The 14,083-nt window shown below is 39.7% G+C and overlaps 2 protein-coding genes across 2 annotated transcripts; both read right to left on the bottom strand.

The window, feature by feature from the left end:
• Nucleotides 1-1,134: 1,134 nt before the first annotated feature.
• Nucleotides 1,135-4,238, bottom strand: LOC113763106 (uncharacterized protein At2g39795, mitochondrial). The gene is made up of 3 exons (XM_027306819.1): nucleotides 3,942-4,238; nucleotides 2,607-2,956; nucleotides 1,135-1,578 (listed from the first exon to the last, which is right to left on the bottom strand). The coding sequence occupies exons 1-3, from the start codon at nucleotides 4,125-4,127 to the stop codon at nucleotides 1,401-1,403; spliced, it is 714 nt and encodes a 237-aa protein (XP_027162620.1). The 5' UTR covers nucleotides 4,128-4,238; the 3' UTR covers nucleotides 1,135-1,400.
• A 1,525-nt stretch (nucleotides 4,239-5,763) lies between these two features.
• LOC113760974 (nuclear pore complex protein NUP1) lies at nucleotides 5,764-13,825 on the bottom strand. The gene is made up of 9 exons (XM_027303747.1): nucleotides 13,474-13,825; nucleotides 12,159-12,205; nucleotides 11,166-11,275; nucleotides 10,643-10,850; nucleotides 10,182-10,484; nucleotides 10,004-10,096; nucleotides 9,191-9,901; nucleotides 8,559-8,989; nucleotides 5,764-7,823 (listed from the first exon to the last, which is right to left on the bottom strand). The coding sequence occupies exons 1-9, from the start codon at nucleotides 13,754-13,756 to the stop codon at nucleotides 6,068-6,070; spliced, it is 3,942 nt and encodes a 1,313-aa protein (XP_027159548.1). The 5' UTR covers nucleotides 13,757-13,825; the 3' UTR covers nucleotides 5,764-6,067.
• Nucleotides 13,826-14,083: the final 258 nt, after the last annotated feature.

The raw sequence follows: 14,083 nt of genomic DNA, 5'->3' as shown, positions 1-14,083 counted from the left end.
CTTCCTCACCAAAGTTATTAGAAAATGCGCAAAGCATATGAATGATCCTTTGAAGCAATGGAACTGGACCGACCGGTCCCTACCCTCTCGAAGTGGGTTGATATTACTAGTGCCCATCAACACTACATAGGTTAAGGGGAGAGTGGTGACGCAGAATTGACTAGTCTCTGGCCCTGAATCCTGATGATGATATATGTATGTATTTCTCCATCAGCACACCTTTTCTGCTACCCATTTTAACTTCTCTTTTCAGCAAACCCACGATGACGCTATGTGGGTTGGGATCGAAGAAGATGCTGTAGACAGACACCATTCTTTACCCATATTTGCGTCCAAATTGACTATTGAGAAGAGAGAGAGAGAGGTGTGTAGTTGACTTTATAGGTCTTTGAATTTACATTTAATTCGTTCAAACAAGACGTTCACAAGAAGTGATGGAGCACTAAAAGCTTTTGCAAGTCAGTCTTGCTTGCACACACTCAGGCATGCCTACAAGTCAAAGCTCAAATAATGAAAAAACTCTCAATTATTACTTGCTTTTGTGTTTTAGTAAGTGTGGACACAATCCAGCAGCTTATCTAGTGTGTCAGCAGCACAATTGAATCAATTTTCGAGCGTGCCAAGTTCAAAGAAAATAATTACTCTACATGTAATGTATGGGAACCATCTTCAACTTCCAACTCCGTTACTTCAAGGGTGGGTGAATTTGAAACTGGGGGATTACAGGGGCCAGCAAGTATTGACAGATAATTTTCATTTTTCTTTTTTTTTTCCTCTTCCCCTTTCTTTCCCAGTTCACAGAAATTGCTACGCGTAGGTGGGCCGCTGAAACTTTATACTAGCTCCCTTTAATGCTTTGGGCTTGTACTTTTGATTTAATCACCGTTTGGACCTGCTAGAAAGGCTTATTAAAATGCACTGGGTAGTATATGCATGACGGCCCAGGCCTCAACATTTGCTGTGATCGAACAAAGAGATTGGCTTGGGGGTGAGGTGAGATTGATTCATGAATAGATTAGGCTATAAAACATACCATGCGTTTCTCCATAAGATTAATTTTTCAGGCATCAAGAGTGGTATTGTAAGAGTATTATTATTAACTTCTTCCAATGTCCGATTAGAAAAAAAATCTAAAGCAAATGGTGCTGCCAAATAAAAGTACTACAAGATTGTATCACTAGGAACCTATTAAAAAAAAAGAGTTGGGGGGGAAGAAGATAGATGATTGTAGATTATATAGCAACGCAGATGTACACTCCCACCTACTAAATCTTGTAGCAACAAAACAAACATTTCGATGGCTGTCACCTCTTCTCTACCCTCTTAACATTCTCCCTAGCTCCAATAACTGGATACATTTTCTGATTGGAACTCATCAATGGAATACCAGTTCAAGAAAATTATGAAGCGCCTTCCTTGGCTTGAGTAACAAATGTACCCACCGATTTAAACCAACGCATAAGGTTCCGGTGGTCCTTCACATATAGCCAGGCTTGTAAAAATGGAAAGAGGCTCTCATTAATCCCACGCTCTTCAATGTACCCGTGGAGCGCATCTCTCATTTTCTCATCTAGATGCCTAATTATCATCAGTAAAGAATTTTGTCATTGCCCAAAAGCACGGTATAATCAAATTAAACCCCCAACACCAAAATTTAAAAAAAAAAAAAAACAGATGTAAAAATTGTACATCAAATTTCATTGAAGCTACTCAGCTAAAATTGACACCATTGATATCCTAGTCAACCACTCTGCTTGTCCTTTGTGAGATATAGAGAGAGAGAGAGAGAGAGCAATTCTTCAGGAAACTTCATCTATAAATATTTTCACCCGGATTAAAACTAGAGGCATTCAGTAGGCAGTATTCAGTGTAAACTTTATCCAATTCATATTCGAGTACCTAATTAATATTCAAGAAATTTTACTTGCAATGGCCCCAAGTAAAAGTCAGCAGGCTAATAATTACCCACCAGTTCACCTAAATGTAAACTGATCATTTATGTTGCATCAAAAACACAATTCAACCTGGGTAATTACAAAGCCGAAAGAGGGGCTTATCAAGAAAGAAAATTGTAAACTGATCATCTCCAACAGACCCAACACATGGAAACCTTATGAGGATTTCCTTTCTACTGTTCTTGCAGTCTCTTGGTCGATTAAAAAACTAGAAACAGAAATGAGACATAAGCATGCAATATAACACCCTCAACCAAAGATTTACGTGACATTGCGTCAATTAATCTAAATGCCATCACATTTCGGCCATGTATTACATTTTCAGGTTTGAACTAAGATGCTTTGCATACGAACACTTGCTTAGCGAAGAAAGTGCATGGATTAAGAAATGTTGCTGCAGTCTTGGATACTAATTTTAACCAGTGATGTAAACCTTAAACTATTTGTCTCAAGAAACATAAGAATTATCATTTTAGCCCTTATTTACCAGAACAAGGGAATAATGGAACACTGTGACTGAAACAGGAACTCCATCCTTTTTTGCATAATGTGTCCACTTTAAAATGCTAAAATAGTCAGCAAAAAAGAATGAAAAGCAGACTCAATCAGCAGCTGTAAAGCAAACTCATTAAGCAGCCTAGAGCAACTTACTCAAAAGTGGGGCCGTTGTATCTACGAAGAAGCACAGGCAGGGCTGCAGCCTCTGAGGATTCCATCTTTGACCTCATCGAAACTGAGTGAATTCCTAAAGCATCTGGATACAACCCACAAAGGAAATGAAGAGAATCGTGCTGCCCTGGTTTTGAAATTTCAACATGAACAAACAACTGATTCATGCCATCATCCTCCTCGTCATCATCTTCACCCCCTCCAGGAATTATGTTAGCCAAGCGCATCACAGAAATACCAATTTCTTCTTCACCGTAGGACCGTTTTAGAATGGCACCGCCACTGTCAATTGATCCTTTCACAACCGTGAATGGAGAAGGAGGGCTAACTTTCTGCCAAGCATGGAATTCCTTTAGATGAAGACCAAAAGAAATAGATACATTCCAACCGTACATCTAGAGGCATGACAATGTAAATTATGGTTCCTTACTCTATTAAATCAACCTAGTCTTACCAACAGTCATAAACGCCCCAATACCTAACTCCTAGGTAGATATGTAGTTGAAATGCATTCAAAGGCTAGTATTATCAACCAGGTTCCTCAAAAAGACAGTAACACAAAGGTTTTTTTTTTCCCCTTTTTGGGTGAAACAGGTGGTTATTGTTTGCCGTACACTGGCAGCTATCCACCCAACTTTGCAGCTATATCAGCTGTAAAAAGAATCCTACCCACCAATTCATTCAGAAAGTTCGAAAACACCCTAGTGCATTCAAAGTTTTTGTAGAGTCTCAGTAAATGAAATTTTGCATAACTTAAAATGCTGAAAGGAGGCACTTTTCTTTTAAGCACTAAATTTAACTGGACTCCTTCTGTTTGTACCGCACAGCACACAACAGAAGCTAGCTGCCTTCCAATGCCCTCATTCCTTGACTGTCCCTTCTTTCCTTAACTGTCTCTTCTTTCAAACCATGATATACGAATGCATAAAAGTTACAAATAACAGAATAATTAGTAAAATGCCTATACTCCAAATGATGCTTCATTTTACAAAAATGCAGGCACACAAACCAATTCCAAACTGTAAAAGGATCCAAAATTTCATCATAGACCAGAATAACCTTTCCTTTCATAATTAATTCACTTATAGATTTAGGGAGAGAGTAATTCCAACACTGCAATCCCCACCACTACCACCCCAGAAAAAGAAGAAGAAAAAAAGAAGAGAAAAAGGTGAACATCCTAAAACCACGGACTAAAGAAACCCTAATGAAGAAAATAAAACCATAATTAATTTAACAAGTTAAACAATCCAAGAATCTACTTTCTATCAAATTCAAAAAGATAGAAAGAGAGAGAAGTAGTATGGAGGTGATTACTGGAGGAGGGGTCATTTTGGAGACTTCAAGGTAATGATCTTTGAGGGAACGGAGAAGGATGGAGTTGACGGCGACGGATGAGGAGGTGGCTTTCGAACTCGACGACAGCCGGGCAGCAATCGTCCGCCACCATGGCTGTTTTAGCAGAACCCCTCCGGCATAAGATACCAGAGCTTTTCGCCACATTTCCTTCGAACTTGTTTGGTTTCCTTCAAACCCTGTTGTGTTTTCACTTCCCGTATGATAAACCCTGCTCTCAAATTTTGGAGGGTTTTGGAGTTTCGATTTGTCATTTGTGCGCCAGTGAGGCCGAGAGCTTTTATCTCGGGGAACAATCTTAAAATTTCCACCCCTTAAGTTACTGGAAATTGAAATCGGGTACGGACTGAATAAGGAATATACAATACATGGCGTGGTGTTTTTTTTTTTAAATCTTTTTTAGTTTAATCTATTTAAAATTGGTTACTAGATTTTTCTCATATCACTAAAACATATTTAACAAAATTTTGAACAAAAAAAAAAAATTAATGCTACACTTGTCATTCTTTAACTGACAATCTTAAAATAATTAGAATTCATTTTCGTATACTAATAATCTTACAATAACGGAATTTATATTCTTACAAAATAGAAAATTTATCCAAGGGTCCAACATTTGCTTTGAACAAATTTTAATAGGCAAACCATTGTGTTTGGATTGCATTTTCCATGATTTTTCATGGAAAAATTACTGTAGCGATTTGATGTATGTGAAGGAAAAAGGTAATAGGGAAATGTGATCACGGAAAATGACGAAATTTTTCGACGAAAAACAGCAATCCAAACAAGGCCTTAGCTACATGTGTTTCATTACTAATAGTTCTTATTTAAGGATAAGAGTAGAAACATGTCTGTACAGTAGGAATATCTATTACTCTTCTATTTACTCTTTATTCTGTCACCATCAACCTGTAGGAGGCAATGCAGGTAGATCTCTTTACCGGGATCAAGAGTTGATAAGAGAATATAAAGCTAATAAAGAGGCTGGATGTCAACCCCATGACATGAGCAAGACATGGAAATGTGCAAGAGAGTAAAAGATTAGCAAATTGCTTATCAAGATAAAATGGTGATGATCAATGTGCAAGAAATCATGATAACTGGCATCAAGACGTTAGCTATCATGATTTCCCCCAAGTATTTGTTTCTTTGATTGTGTGATGCTCAACTCAATTGTTATTGCAGAGAATTAAGCATTCTTTGCCAGAACACGTGGTATAACTAATCACTCACTCACCAGAAATAATCCCCAAGATTATGCTGGACCCACACCCGGTCATACGCATCCAGCTGAATACCCACACCCGGTCAGCTCAACAATTTCCTCCTCTGGGGGAGACATAGTACTTGTAGTCAAGGAACTAGAGGACGCATCCCATTCAGATGTAAATCTATTTTTACATGCATTTTGTTGGTTCCGAGATGAAATCTACCCCACATCCAGATGTAACATGTTTAGGAATAGAAAGAGTGGGCTCCTGCTCTTTAAGCAAACATCGGTCTTCTTCACGTACTTTCTCAACTGTGCGCCGCCCTAGGAATTACACACTTTTTTATGGTTATTCCACTTCCAAATATATTACTCTCTCGATCGTTAATTTTGTCTTCTTCGAGCACTGACCAGCCCTCCCACACATTCCGGTCCCCTGCTGAAAAAAAATACAAATTAAAAAACTCAACAGAATACAGACCGACTTTTCAACATTAACACCTTTTTAAAGGTTTGCCGGGAGCAAGAATTAAACACTAGATGACAAACAGAAACAAATCAAGACAAACGGAGGAGGAAATCACCATGATGACAACCTGCATAGGCTCTAGGATATCGAAATTCATTTTTTTATGTTACAAAATCGTACACCAATCAAGGCCTACAGCACCATTTCATGACCTGAGACCATGAAGTATTTGTCCTATAACGCATACATTACAACCTTCTTTGGGCTCATTCATTACACGCATCCAAAATTGCGACATTAATCAAGACATTTAATGCCTTATGAAATTTGACAGTCAAAAGATGCGAAAAGAAAAATACATAAAACAATGGCATCCATGTATTGACTCCCACAGTCTATTTTGAAGCATCACTTCTTTCGATGTCTGCTTCTGCTAACTTTCACAATCTTCCTACCAGACTTGTCGGCACCAACGCCGCCACTGCCAAGAGAAAAGCTTCCTCCAGCATTGAACTCCGCACTTCCTGATGCTTGGAAAGGAGAAGGGTTCTGCTGAGCCGCTTGACTCGGTTGCCCACCAAACTGAAATGGAGTAGTCTGTGATGCAACTGTTGATCCAAAAACAAAGCCACCAGGGGAAGGCGAAATAGCCTGTTGACCAAAAGCAGGAAGTGCTGGCATCGATGGAAGTGCTGGCATCGATGACTGCACAGGATCCTCAGCCATGCTGTCTTCTGTGTTCATCTGGTCATTATTTCCTGCGGGAGCTGTAAAGGCAGTAGTAGAGTTACCAAAAGTTGGTGCTGCGTTAAACACAGATGGCGAAGACGTGGTTGTAGAAGAGGCTGTATTGAAGGAGAAAGATCCAGGTGAGGCACCAGTGGATGCCCCAAATGCAATGGACGCAGAGCTACTACTACCAAAGGGAGATGAGCCCACTCCAAAGGAGAAACCAGTTGAAGGAGATGAACTGAATGTGGAACCCAAGGGGGAAGAAGACTTTGAAGCTTGCCAACTGGAACCAAAAATGCTAGCAGCAGCACTGCTAGAGCTAGCAGGATTACTTTCAGAAGAGGAAGAAAAATTGCTGACACCAAATATACTAGAGCCACCACCAGAACTGGAGCTAACCATGTTACTGCTACCAAAATTAAAGATGGGAGTAGCACCACTGCTAGAGCTACTTGCATTTGCAGATGAAGAGGTAGCCAAAGAACTTGTACCAAAACTGAATGCAGCAGGCGCACCACCACCACCATTTGAGCTGATTGCATTGGTTATTGATGAAGAAGATGGAGCATTGATCCCCAAAGTAAAGATGCTAGAAGTTGCACCATTTCCTGCGCTGACTGACTTGGTCTCCGCCGAGGAGGCTGAAGTGCTAAGACCATAACCAGTACCTGCGCCAAACAATGGGGTAGATGTTGTTGAAGAACTAGATAGAGTATTGCCGGAGGTAAAAGATGTAACTTCAGAAGTTCCAAGAACTGAAGGTGATGCAGAGGAACCAAACTGATTAGGCATGCCGGTGCTGGGAAAAGAACCCTGAGACTGGCTGTTAGCGATAGAAGATACAATTGTAGAAGTCAAGCCAAAAATGTTACTTCCAGTTGCTACCGAGGCAAAGGAAGAATTGCCAGAAAGTAAATCACTTGCGCTGCCAGAAATTGCTTCTTTTTCTGTTCTTATATTCATAACTGATGTTTCTGCACTAGACGCTGAAGTTGCTGAAGATAATGGTTCAGTAGAGTCCCCAAATTTGAAGATAGGCATCACCGGAGATGAAGGAACTGCAGTAGACAAAACAGGGCTACTACTTGGGGCAGCAGAGGTTGATGCTGTAGCTGCACAACTTAGAGTACTAGGGGAAGAAATAAGACTGCTGGTACTATTGCTAAATTGACTTGCAAAGCAAGTGGAAGCTGGAGCAGGTGGGAATGAGAAGGGAGAAGAGTTTATGGCCAAAGGCCCATTATTTGAACTCATTGGAACAATTGATGATATGCCTCCAGATGCTGTTGAGCTCAATGCAACAGAATGCGTATTAGCCATTCTCCCATTTGATATAGCAGCCTCAGGAGAATTAATGTCATTGGCTTTCCCAGACCCAAGAGTTCCAAAAGAAGCACTAGTCACACCAGTGCCAGTGGCAGCACCATCCGAACTGTAACAAGGACCACAATTTAAATATGCTCAAGAAACATAATTTGAAAGGGGAAACAATCCAGCTGAGAAAAAACTGCCCAGTGTGACAGAGGCTAGTTGTACACACTTTAAACAGAAATAGAGATCTAGCTTTTTGAACACTTCAAACTGAGAATAGATAACTGTTATAATGACATGTTATTTGAATTTTACCTTCCATTAGCAGCTGCAATAAGAGAGCAACAATCATCTAATGTAACGTGCCAAGAAAAGATTTTCCTTGCATAAAATTTTTGTACTAGCACAAGTAAATATAAGAAACTATTTATGCAGGGAGAGGGAACACCAAGAAAACCAAATTTAAAAAAAAAAAAAAGTTCAGGATAGCATGCCGCAAACTTGATTACCCAAAAAAAATTAAAAAAGAAAATCTAAACACATTAGAGTCTGCAATGCCCAAGTTTGTGCTAAACACATGGCCATCAGCTGGAACTTCTATCCTCTTCAAATTTTTTCCCTCCATATTTGACCATTTCAAATTAAAAAAAAATGCACACACACATGGCATCAGGTTTGAATAGCATGAAGTTTCACTTGCACTTTAAACCAAAATATAGTCTTTACCGTGTGTAAAAAGCAGTTTCAGTTTTCAGTGCATTAACACATAAACTCCAATATGCACTTCTGAGTCAGTTAAAGTACTTGTGTAGCTTCACTTTTGCAGAGCAATTCAAAATCACAAGCAGAGACTGACCTAATTGAAATTTCTGCTTTTTGATTGGTCCAAGGGAATGCTTTTGGGCCCGAAATTTCAGTAACTAACGAGGAAGAACTCTGGAATGTTGTAACTTCGTGAATTCCTTGCTTTGGGTTCTCCGATCCCAAGGGTGATGGAGGAGTAACTAGCTGGGAAGTTGTTCCAGATGCAATTGAATTAGGCATGGTGAAACCAGTTTTTTCTTTACCAACATCCACAGCATTGCCAATTTCCAAGTCACTTCTTTTACCAGATATAAGTTCTGGAGATGTCCTTATTTCAGGCAAAGCTGCAGCGTTCTCTGGTGCCAGTTTTTCAGCAGTAGATGAACTTTTATTTGTAGCAGATGTTTCTTGATTTTCTCTCCCTTCACGCAAAGCTTCAGATGCAGGTCTTAAGTTTATGTCATCCTCCAACTCCAGGGAATCCTGCAAGATACAATCCCATAATCAGGCGCAAAAGAATAAGAACTATATTTAAAGTCCAACACATGATGTTGGGGATATAAAAGGTTGGCCATCGAGCAAAACAAAAACTTACTGAAGAAGCTATTCGTTTTCTACTTTATTTTTTCTGAAAAGACTGAAGATACTATTCATTCAACAAAAGTTACAACCAAACCAACCAACCTCATGAGCACTCATCATAAAAGCCCGTTTCTTTTGAGGACGGTGAACTACAGATTTTGCAACTGAATCAGATGTTTCAACAGTAGACAAAACACCTTTTACTGAAGCTGTGATATGGCTGTTCTCTACAGGAGTTGGCAAGTCATGTTGAGAATCTAATTTTTCAGAGCCATTTACTTCTTTTCTCTCCTCCTTTGCAGGAGCAGGAACACAAAGTGAATTGCTCTGGGACCAATCCTCCAACTTATGGTTATCTTCATTGCCCTGCTGCAACTTTAAGGAATCCGTATGCTCCAGGCTTTTAAGAGCCTGTCCACGAAGCATATCTGTTGTCAATCTAGCAGGTGTCTTCTCCCTTGCAGTAATGAGTTTGGACTCCGCAGATTTCTCTTTCGGGGTCATCTTCTCAAGATGTTCCAATATTCTTGCAGCCATCTCGCTGGACTTGGGAGGTACATGGACATAACTTGTCCTTGGAGTGCGATTAACATCATTTTCTCCAACACCTTTTGGACCTTCGTGCTTCCAGTCATCCTTTGAAGGGAACTTCTGGTTCAGAGCTAAAGGATATTTAACTGCATCAGAAACACTTCCAAATCCATGAGCAGGGGGATGTTTATGAGATAACAAATTATGCTTTTGGCGGATTCTCCGCATCGGACCAACAGACCCAAGATCTTCGTCTAGTACAGAACTCCTTCGCTTGAGATCCTAAAATAAAGTTCCGACAAAAGAACAAAAGAATGAAGATTATACACAAGAATATCCAAGATGAACAGACACAACTAAGGACAGACATATATTAAGAACTACCAGTTTTCTAGATCCAAGGTCCCCATCAGGCTCCTTTAGGGATGATGTTGGCAACAAAGGTCCTCCATAAGCATAATTCCTGGATCCACTTCCCTGTACAGTAACCAATAAAACCTATATATATATGTGGAAGAACATTCAATAATTTTTGGTAGAAAGTCATTTTCAGTAAAAGCACCTTATCAAGAGCGGTTGGGTGAACTCTTGAATACGGGGTACGAGCCATATTATATATTGCAGATCTACCTCGAGATCTAGGAGTGGTAAAACCATTTTCTGGAACCTCAACATGACCAATTGATTTTGTTGGCAATGAAATCATAGCAGATGTTGGAGTAAATGGTACATTCCTTCGCATGGCCACATCTTCCCTTACTGCACGACTGCGCAATCCCAGCATTGAAGGTGATACTTTTGAAACCTGATTGCCCATATAAGCTTTAGCAATCTCAGCAGGAGAAGCAATATCATCCTCAAGAACCTGGAGAAAAAATTTCTAACAAGTGTCACACGGTCATGACTGCATGCAAAACATCACTATCTTCAGAGTACACATTATACCAAAGGCAAAAGAATTAGCAACTTGACTCTGCAGTCATAAAACAGTTAAAACTATAGTATTTGAGCATGTAATCTTACCCTTCTACTGGTACCAGGAGCTGAATCAAGCCCATGAGATCTGTAACTTTTATTCCTTTTTTCTTCTGATGAAATTACTTGCTGATGCTGCCCTTCAAAATTTGCAACCAGTTTTGAGGCATTTGGTTCAGTTCCTCTAACACCATCCTCAACAGGTAAATCTACAGCTCTTGAATGCAACAGTTCTGTCAAATGATCAATTTCAGATCTGCAGAATAAAATTTCCACTTAGTAAAGCTGTGAGGAAGAAGTTGAGAATTGGAGTTTAAGTAACTAAATGATAATTAAAATGCATAACCAACTAAAAAAAGATTAAGTTAGAATATCATAACTAGACAAAAAAGAGTAGAATCCAAAGGCAAAAAGCTAATTATTTATAAATACCGTCAATGTCATCACAAGCTAATAGCTAGGCTATCCTCACTATTTTCCCTTCATATATATATAACTATAATTGCACCTTCATAAAACAGAAGAAAGCATGTTCAGTGCTGTCACAATAAGCTCTACAGGAAAAGCCAACCTGGTGAATGTTTTTTGCTTTAACAATTGCTCAAGCTCTGAGATACTACCACCATCAGTGCTATGAGTAAAATTTTCACCATCACCAACAGGTGCTGCTCGTGCTTCAGCCTGTTTCAACCCAAGAAATCAGATACTAGTCAAGTTCTACGGATTGCAGTGCAATAAAACCATAAAAGCAATATGATGCTGAATAAGGATTATCAAAGTGATAATAAGGCTTTCCATGTCACACTGAAATCTTCACATAGCATTATAAAGGCTCCATAAAAAGACAAAACCGAAGCATATGTCCTACCCATGCCTTAAAAATTATACTCTAGGAACTTCAGAAGACATATAACTGCATCTGATTCAACGAGTGAAACAGATCAACGAGCTGAGACGGATTCCAAGGAAAAAAAGTAGATGAATGAAGGCCTCTGACTCAGGGATGGAGTGCAAAATATCAGTTGATGCCTTGGGGGTCAGACTCACTTAATATACTCTAGGAATCAGACAAGAAGATAATTTTTTTTAAAGCCCCGTGTTGGGTGTCCCTTCATCTCATTCCTCAATCTTAGTCTTTCACTGGCAGTGGTAACTACCTCGGGCAATTAGGAAAGAAAGGAAGATCTCAATCGATCAGTTGAAGTTTTGGTACTTCTTCCCTTTGTTCTTTAATAGAAAGGATAACAGATATCATTAATCTTAACCATGACCAGCCTGCAGATTTATTGCTACAATACCTTCAAAATATATATAATTAATCTCTTTCAGCACACTTTAACGTGAGAGACTAAAGAGCTAGCAAAAGAAATACCTGACACCAAAAATTTCAGGTCACATCCTCACTTCTTGCTTAGAATGTTTTTGTAGTGTGATGTGAAATAAGCGATAAAAGATAGAGACAACTGTTAACGTCTCAAATTTGGCAGGGCATATTTGAAATCAATGACTATGGAATGCGTGATGCAAAATTTAACATGACCAAAAACAAAAGATTGAAACATACTTTTAGACCTGCATCTGGATTCCTGTCACTTGAATCTTGGTTTGACTCTGTCAAAAAGACATGTAACGTTAGTTCTGATTAAACTCTATGCAGTTGAAACACCCAAAAGCATGAATTTTTCTCCCTATTCTTGGAATAAGTGCCATCACACATTGCCAATCTATGAAGAAAAAAGGGGTCGCATGATATCAAAAGCTAAAGAAGAGAACAATCCACTATACATGGAACGATATATATTCCCCAGCAGATCCATAATAAAAGTACTTTGCAATCATCTAGTTCTCATTCTTGAGCATTTTGTTGAGGACAAAAGGTTTCTCATATAAAGGCCAAAAACGTTTATGAAGCATTCAAAATCTCGACATAAGCACCTAATTGATTTAGCAGCAGTTGTCGAAAAAAGATACGACATCGAGACAAACAAATTCACTGTCTTATATAATAATCGATATGCATACCAGCTAAATGAACAGTAAACTAAAGGAATAACAGTCTGTTGTCACAAATATAAACTGATACACGTCACCAAAAGTAGTCCCACTCACTATAGATGGTACCTCTGCAGGAGAGTAACAGGGAAAAGCAAAAGACTAAGGAAATCTAACATGCTAAATTCAAACAAAAACTAGTCCACATCACCATCAGTCGCCTGCACCTAGAGGAAAAGCAACTTGTAGACCAACAGGGAAATCTAACTCCAACAGAGTCTACAGGACCAGAGGCATACTGCTGTAAGTTAAGGGATAAAAGGCAATCTAATCCTACAATGACATGAATCAAAGTGTCGGCCTGTACTGTACAGGTTAAAAGCTTCAACATTCCAACTTCCTAAAATCGTAGACCCACCGTGCAGGGAAATGTAACAATCCAACGTTCCAAATTCATATAAAAGTAGTAGATATGGGGAACAGGAAACAGGGAAACGTAGAAAGTCTCCTTAATCCTTTGGGTGGGGGGAATTGGACGCTTCAAATACTGCAGAACACGGAGTTACAGCAAAAATTAACAACTAACTTTCTTGAATCTTCCCCAGCGATCCGTACATTAAATTTAACACCCAACAAATGAAAATGAAACTTCAAGGATATATTGCACGTATATATATTAAAAAAAAAAAGCAGATAGAAACGAAAGTACATATCTTTCGGTCACACCAGCTGAAGCCTAGCTAGTTACTCACACAACAGCAGCAGAAACGGTACTCAAACCAATAGTCAAAAGCAAATTAACAGACACATTCAAAGTAAACATAAATAACATACGCGTCCGTTTACATATATACACGAAAAGATACCAAGAGAGTGGGCAAATGAACCTGGAAGCGGTGGAGGGGGAGGGGAAGGGGGCGGGGGAAGGCGTTTGCGAAAAAGAGGCGCAAAGAACCGCTGAGCGCTAGCGGCGATGAGCTTCGAAGCAGGGTCCACCAGGAGTTTAGAGAGCCAGCTAGGGTTTCGGAGGGCGGTGGGAGGCCGATCGTACGGAGTCGTATGCGTCTTCCTAAAGGGACGCTTCCGGAACTTTCCTCCAACACCGTCGCCGCCGCCTTCGTAGGCGGAGGAGGGCGCGGCCCCTGATGGTCCTTCGCCTGAAGGCGCCATTAATTAGAAACCTCGCGTTTGAGTACGAAATGTAGAGAGAGAGAGATAGCGAGGAGATGGAAACACGCGTACGAGTACGAGTTGCTGGGAGGGCGAGTGAAGAGAGAGGGAAAGTAGTGGCACCGAAATTAGGGTTTTATTTGAGACGCTCGCTCATTTCTCTTTCTTATTAAAATTGATTAAAATTTTATTGCGCGTGTCAGAGGTTATCAATCTCCGGTCCCGGGCATTCTATTTGACCGTTGCAATTGGCGGCCGGGTAAAGGGCCAATAATTAGCAATTTGCATGGAGCATACCTTTCTCTTCGCTTTTTTTTTTTTTGAACC

The sequence above is a fragment of the Coffea eugenioides genome, chromosome 2, assembly GCF_003713205.1.
Source record: "Coffea eugenioides isolate CCC68of chromosome 2, Ceug_1.0, whole genome shotgun sequence".
NCBI lineage: Eukaryota > Viridiplantae > Streptophyta > Magnoliopsida > Gentianales > Rubiaceae > Coffea > Coffea eugenioides.
Note: the sequence above shows the minus strand (reverse complement) of the source record. Positions and strands in the feature narration are given on the sequence as shown.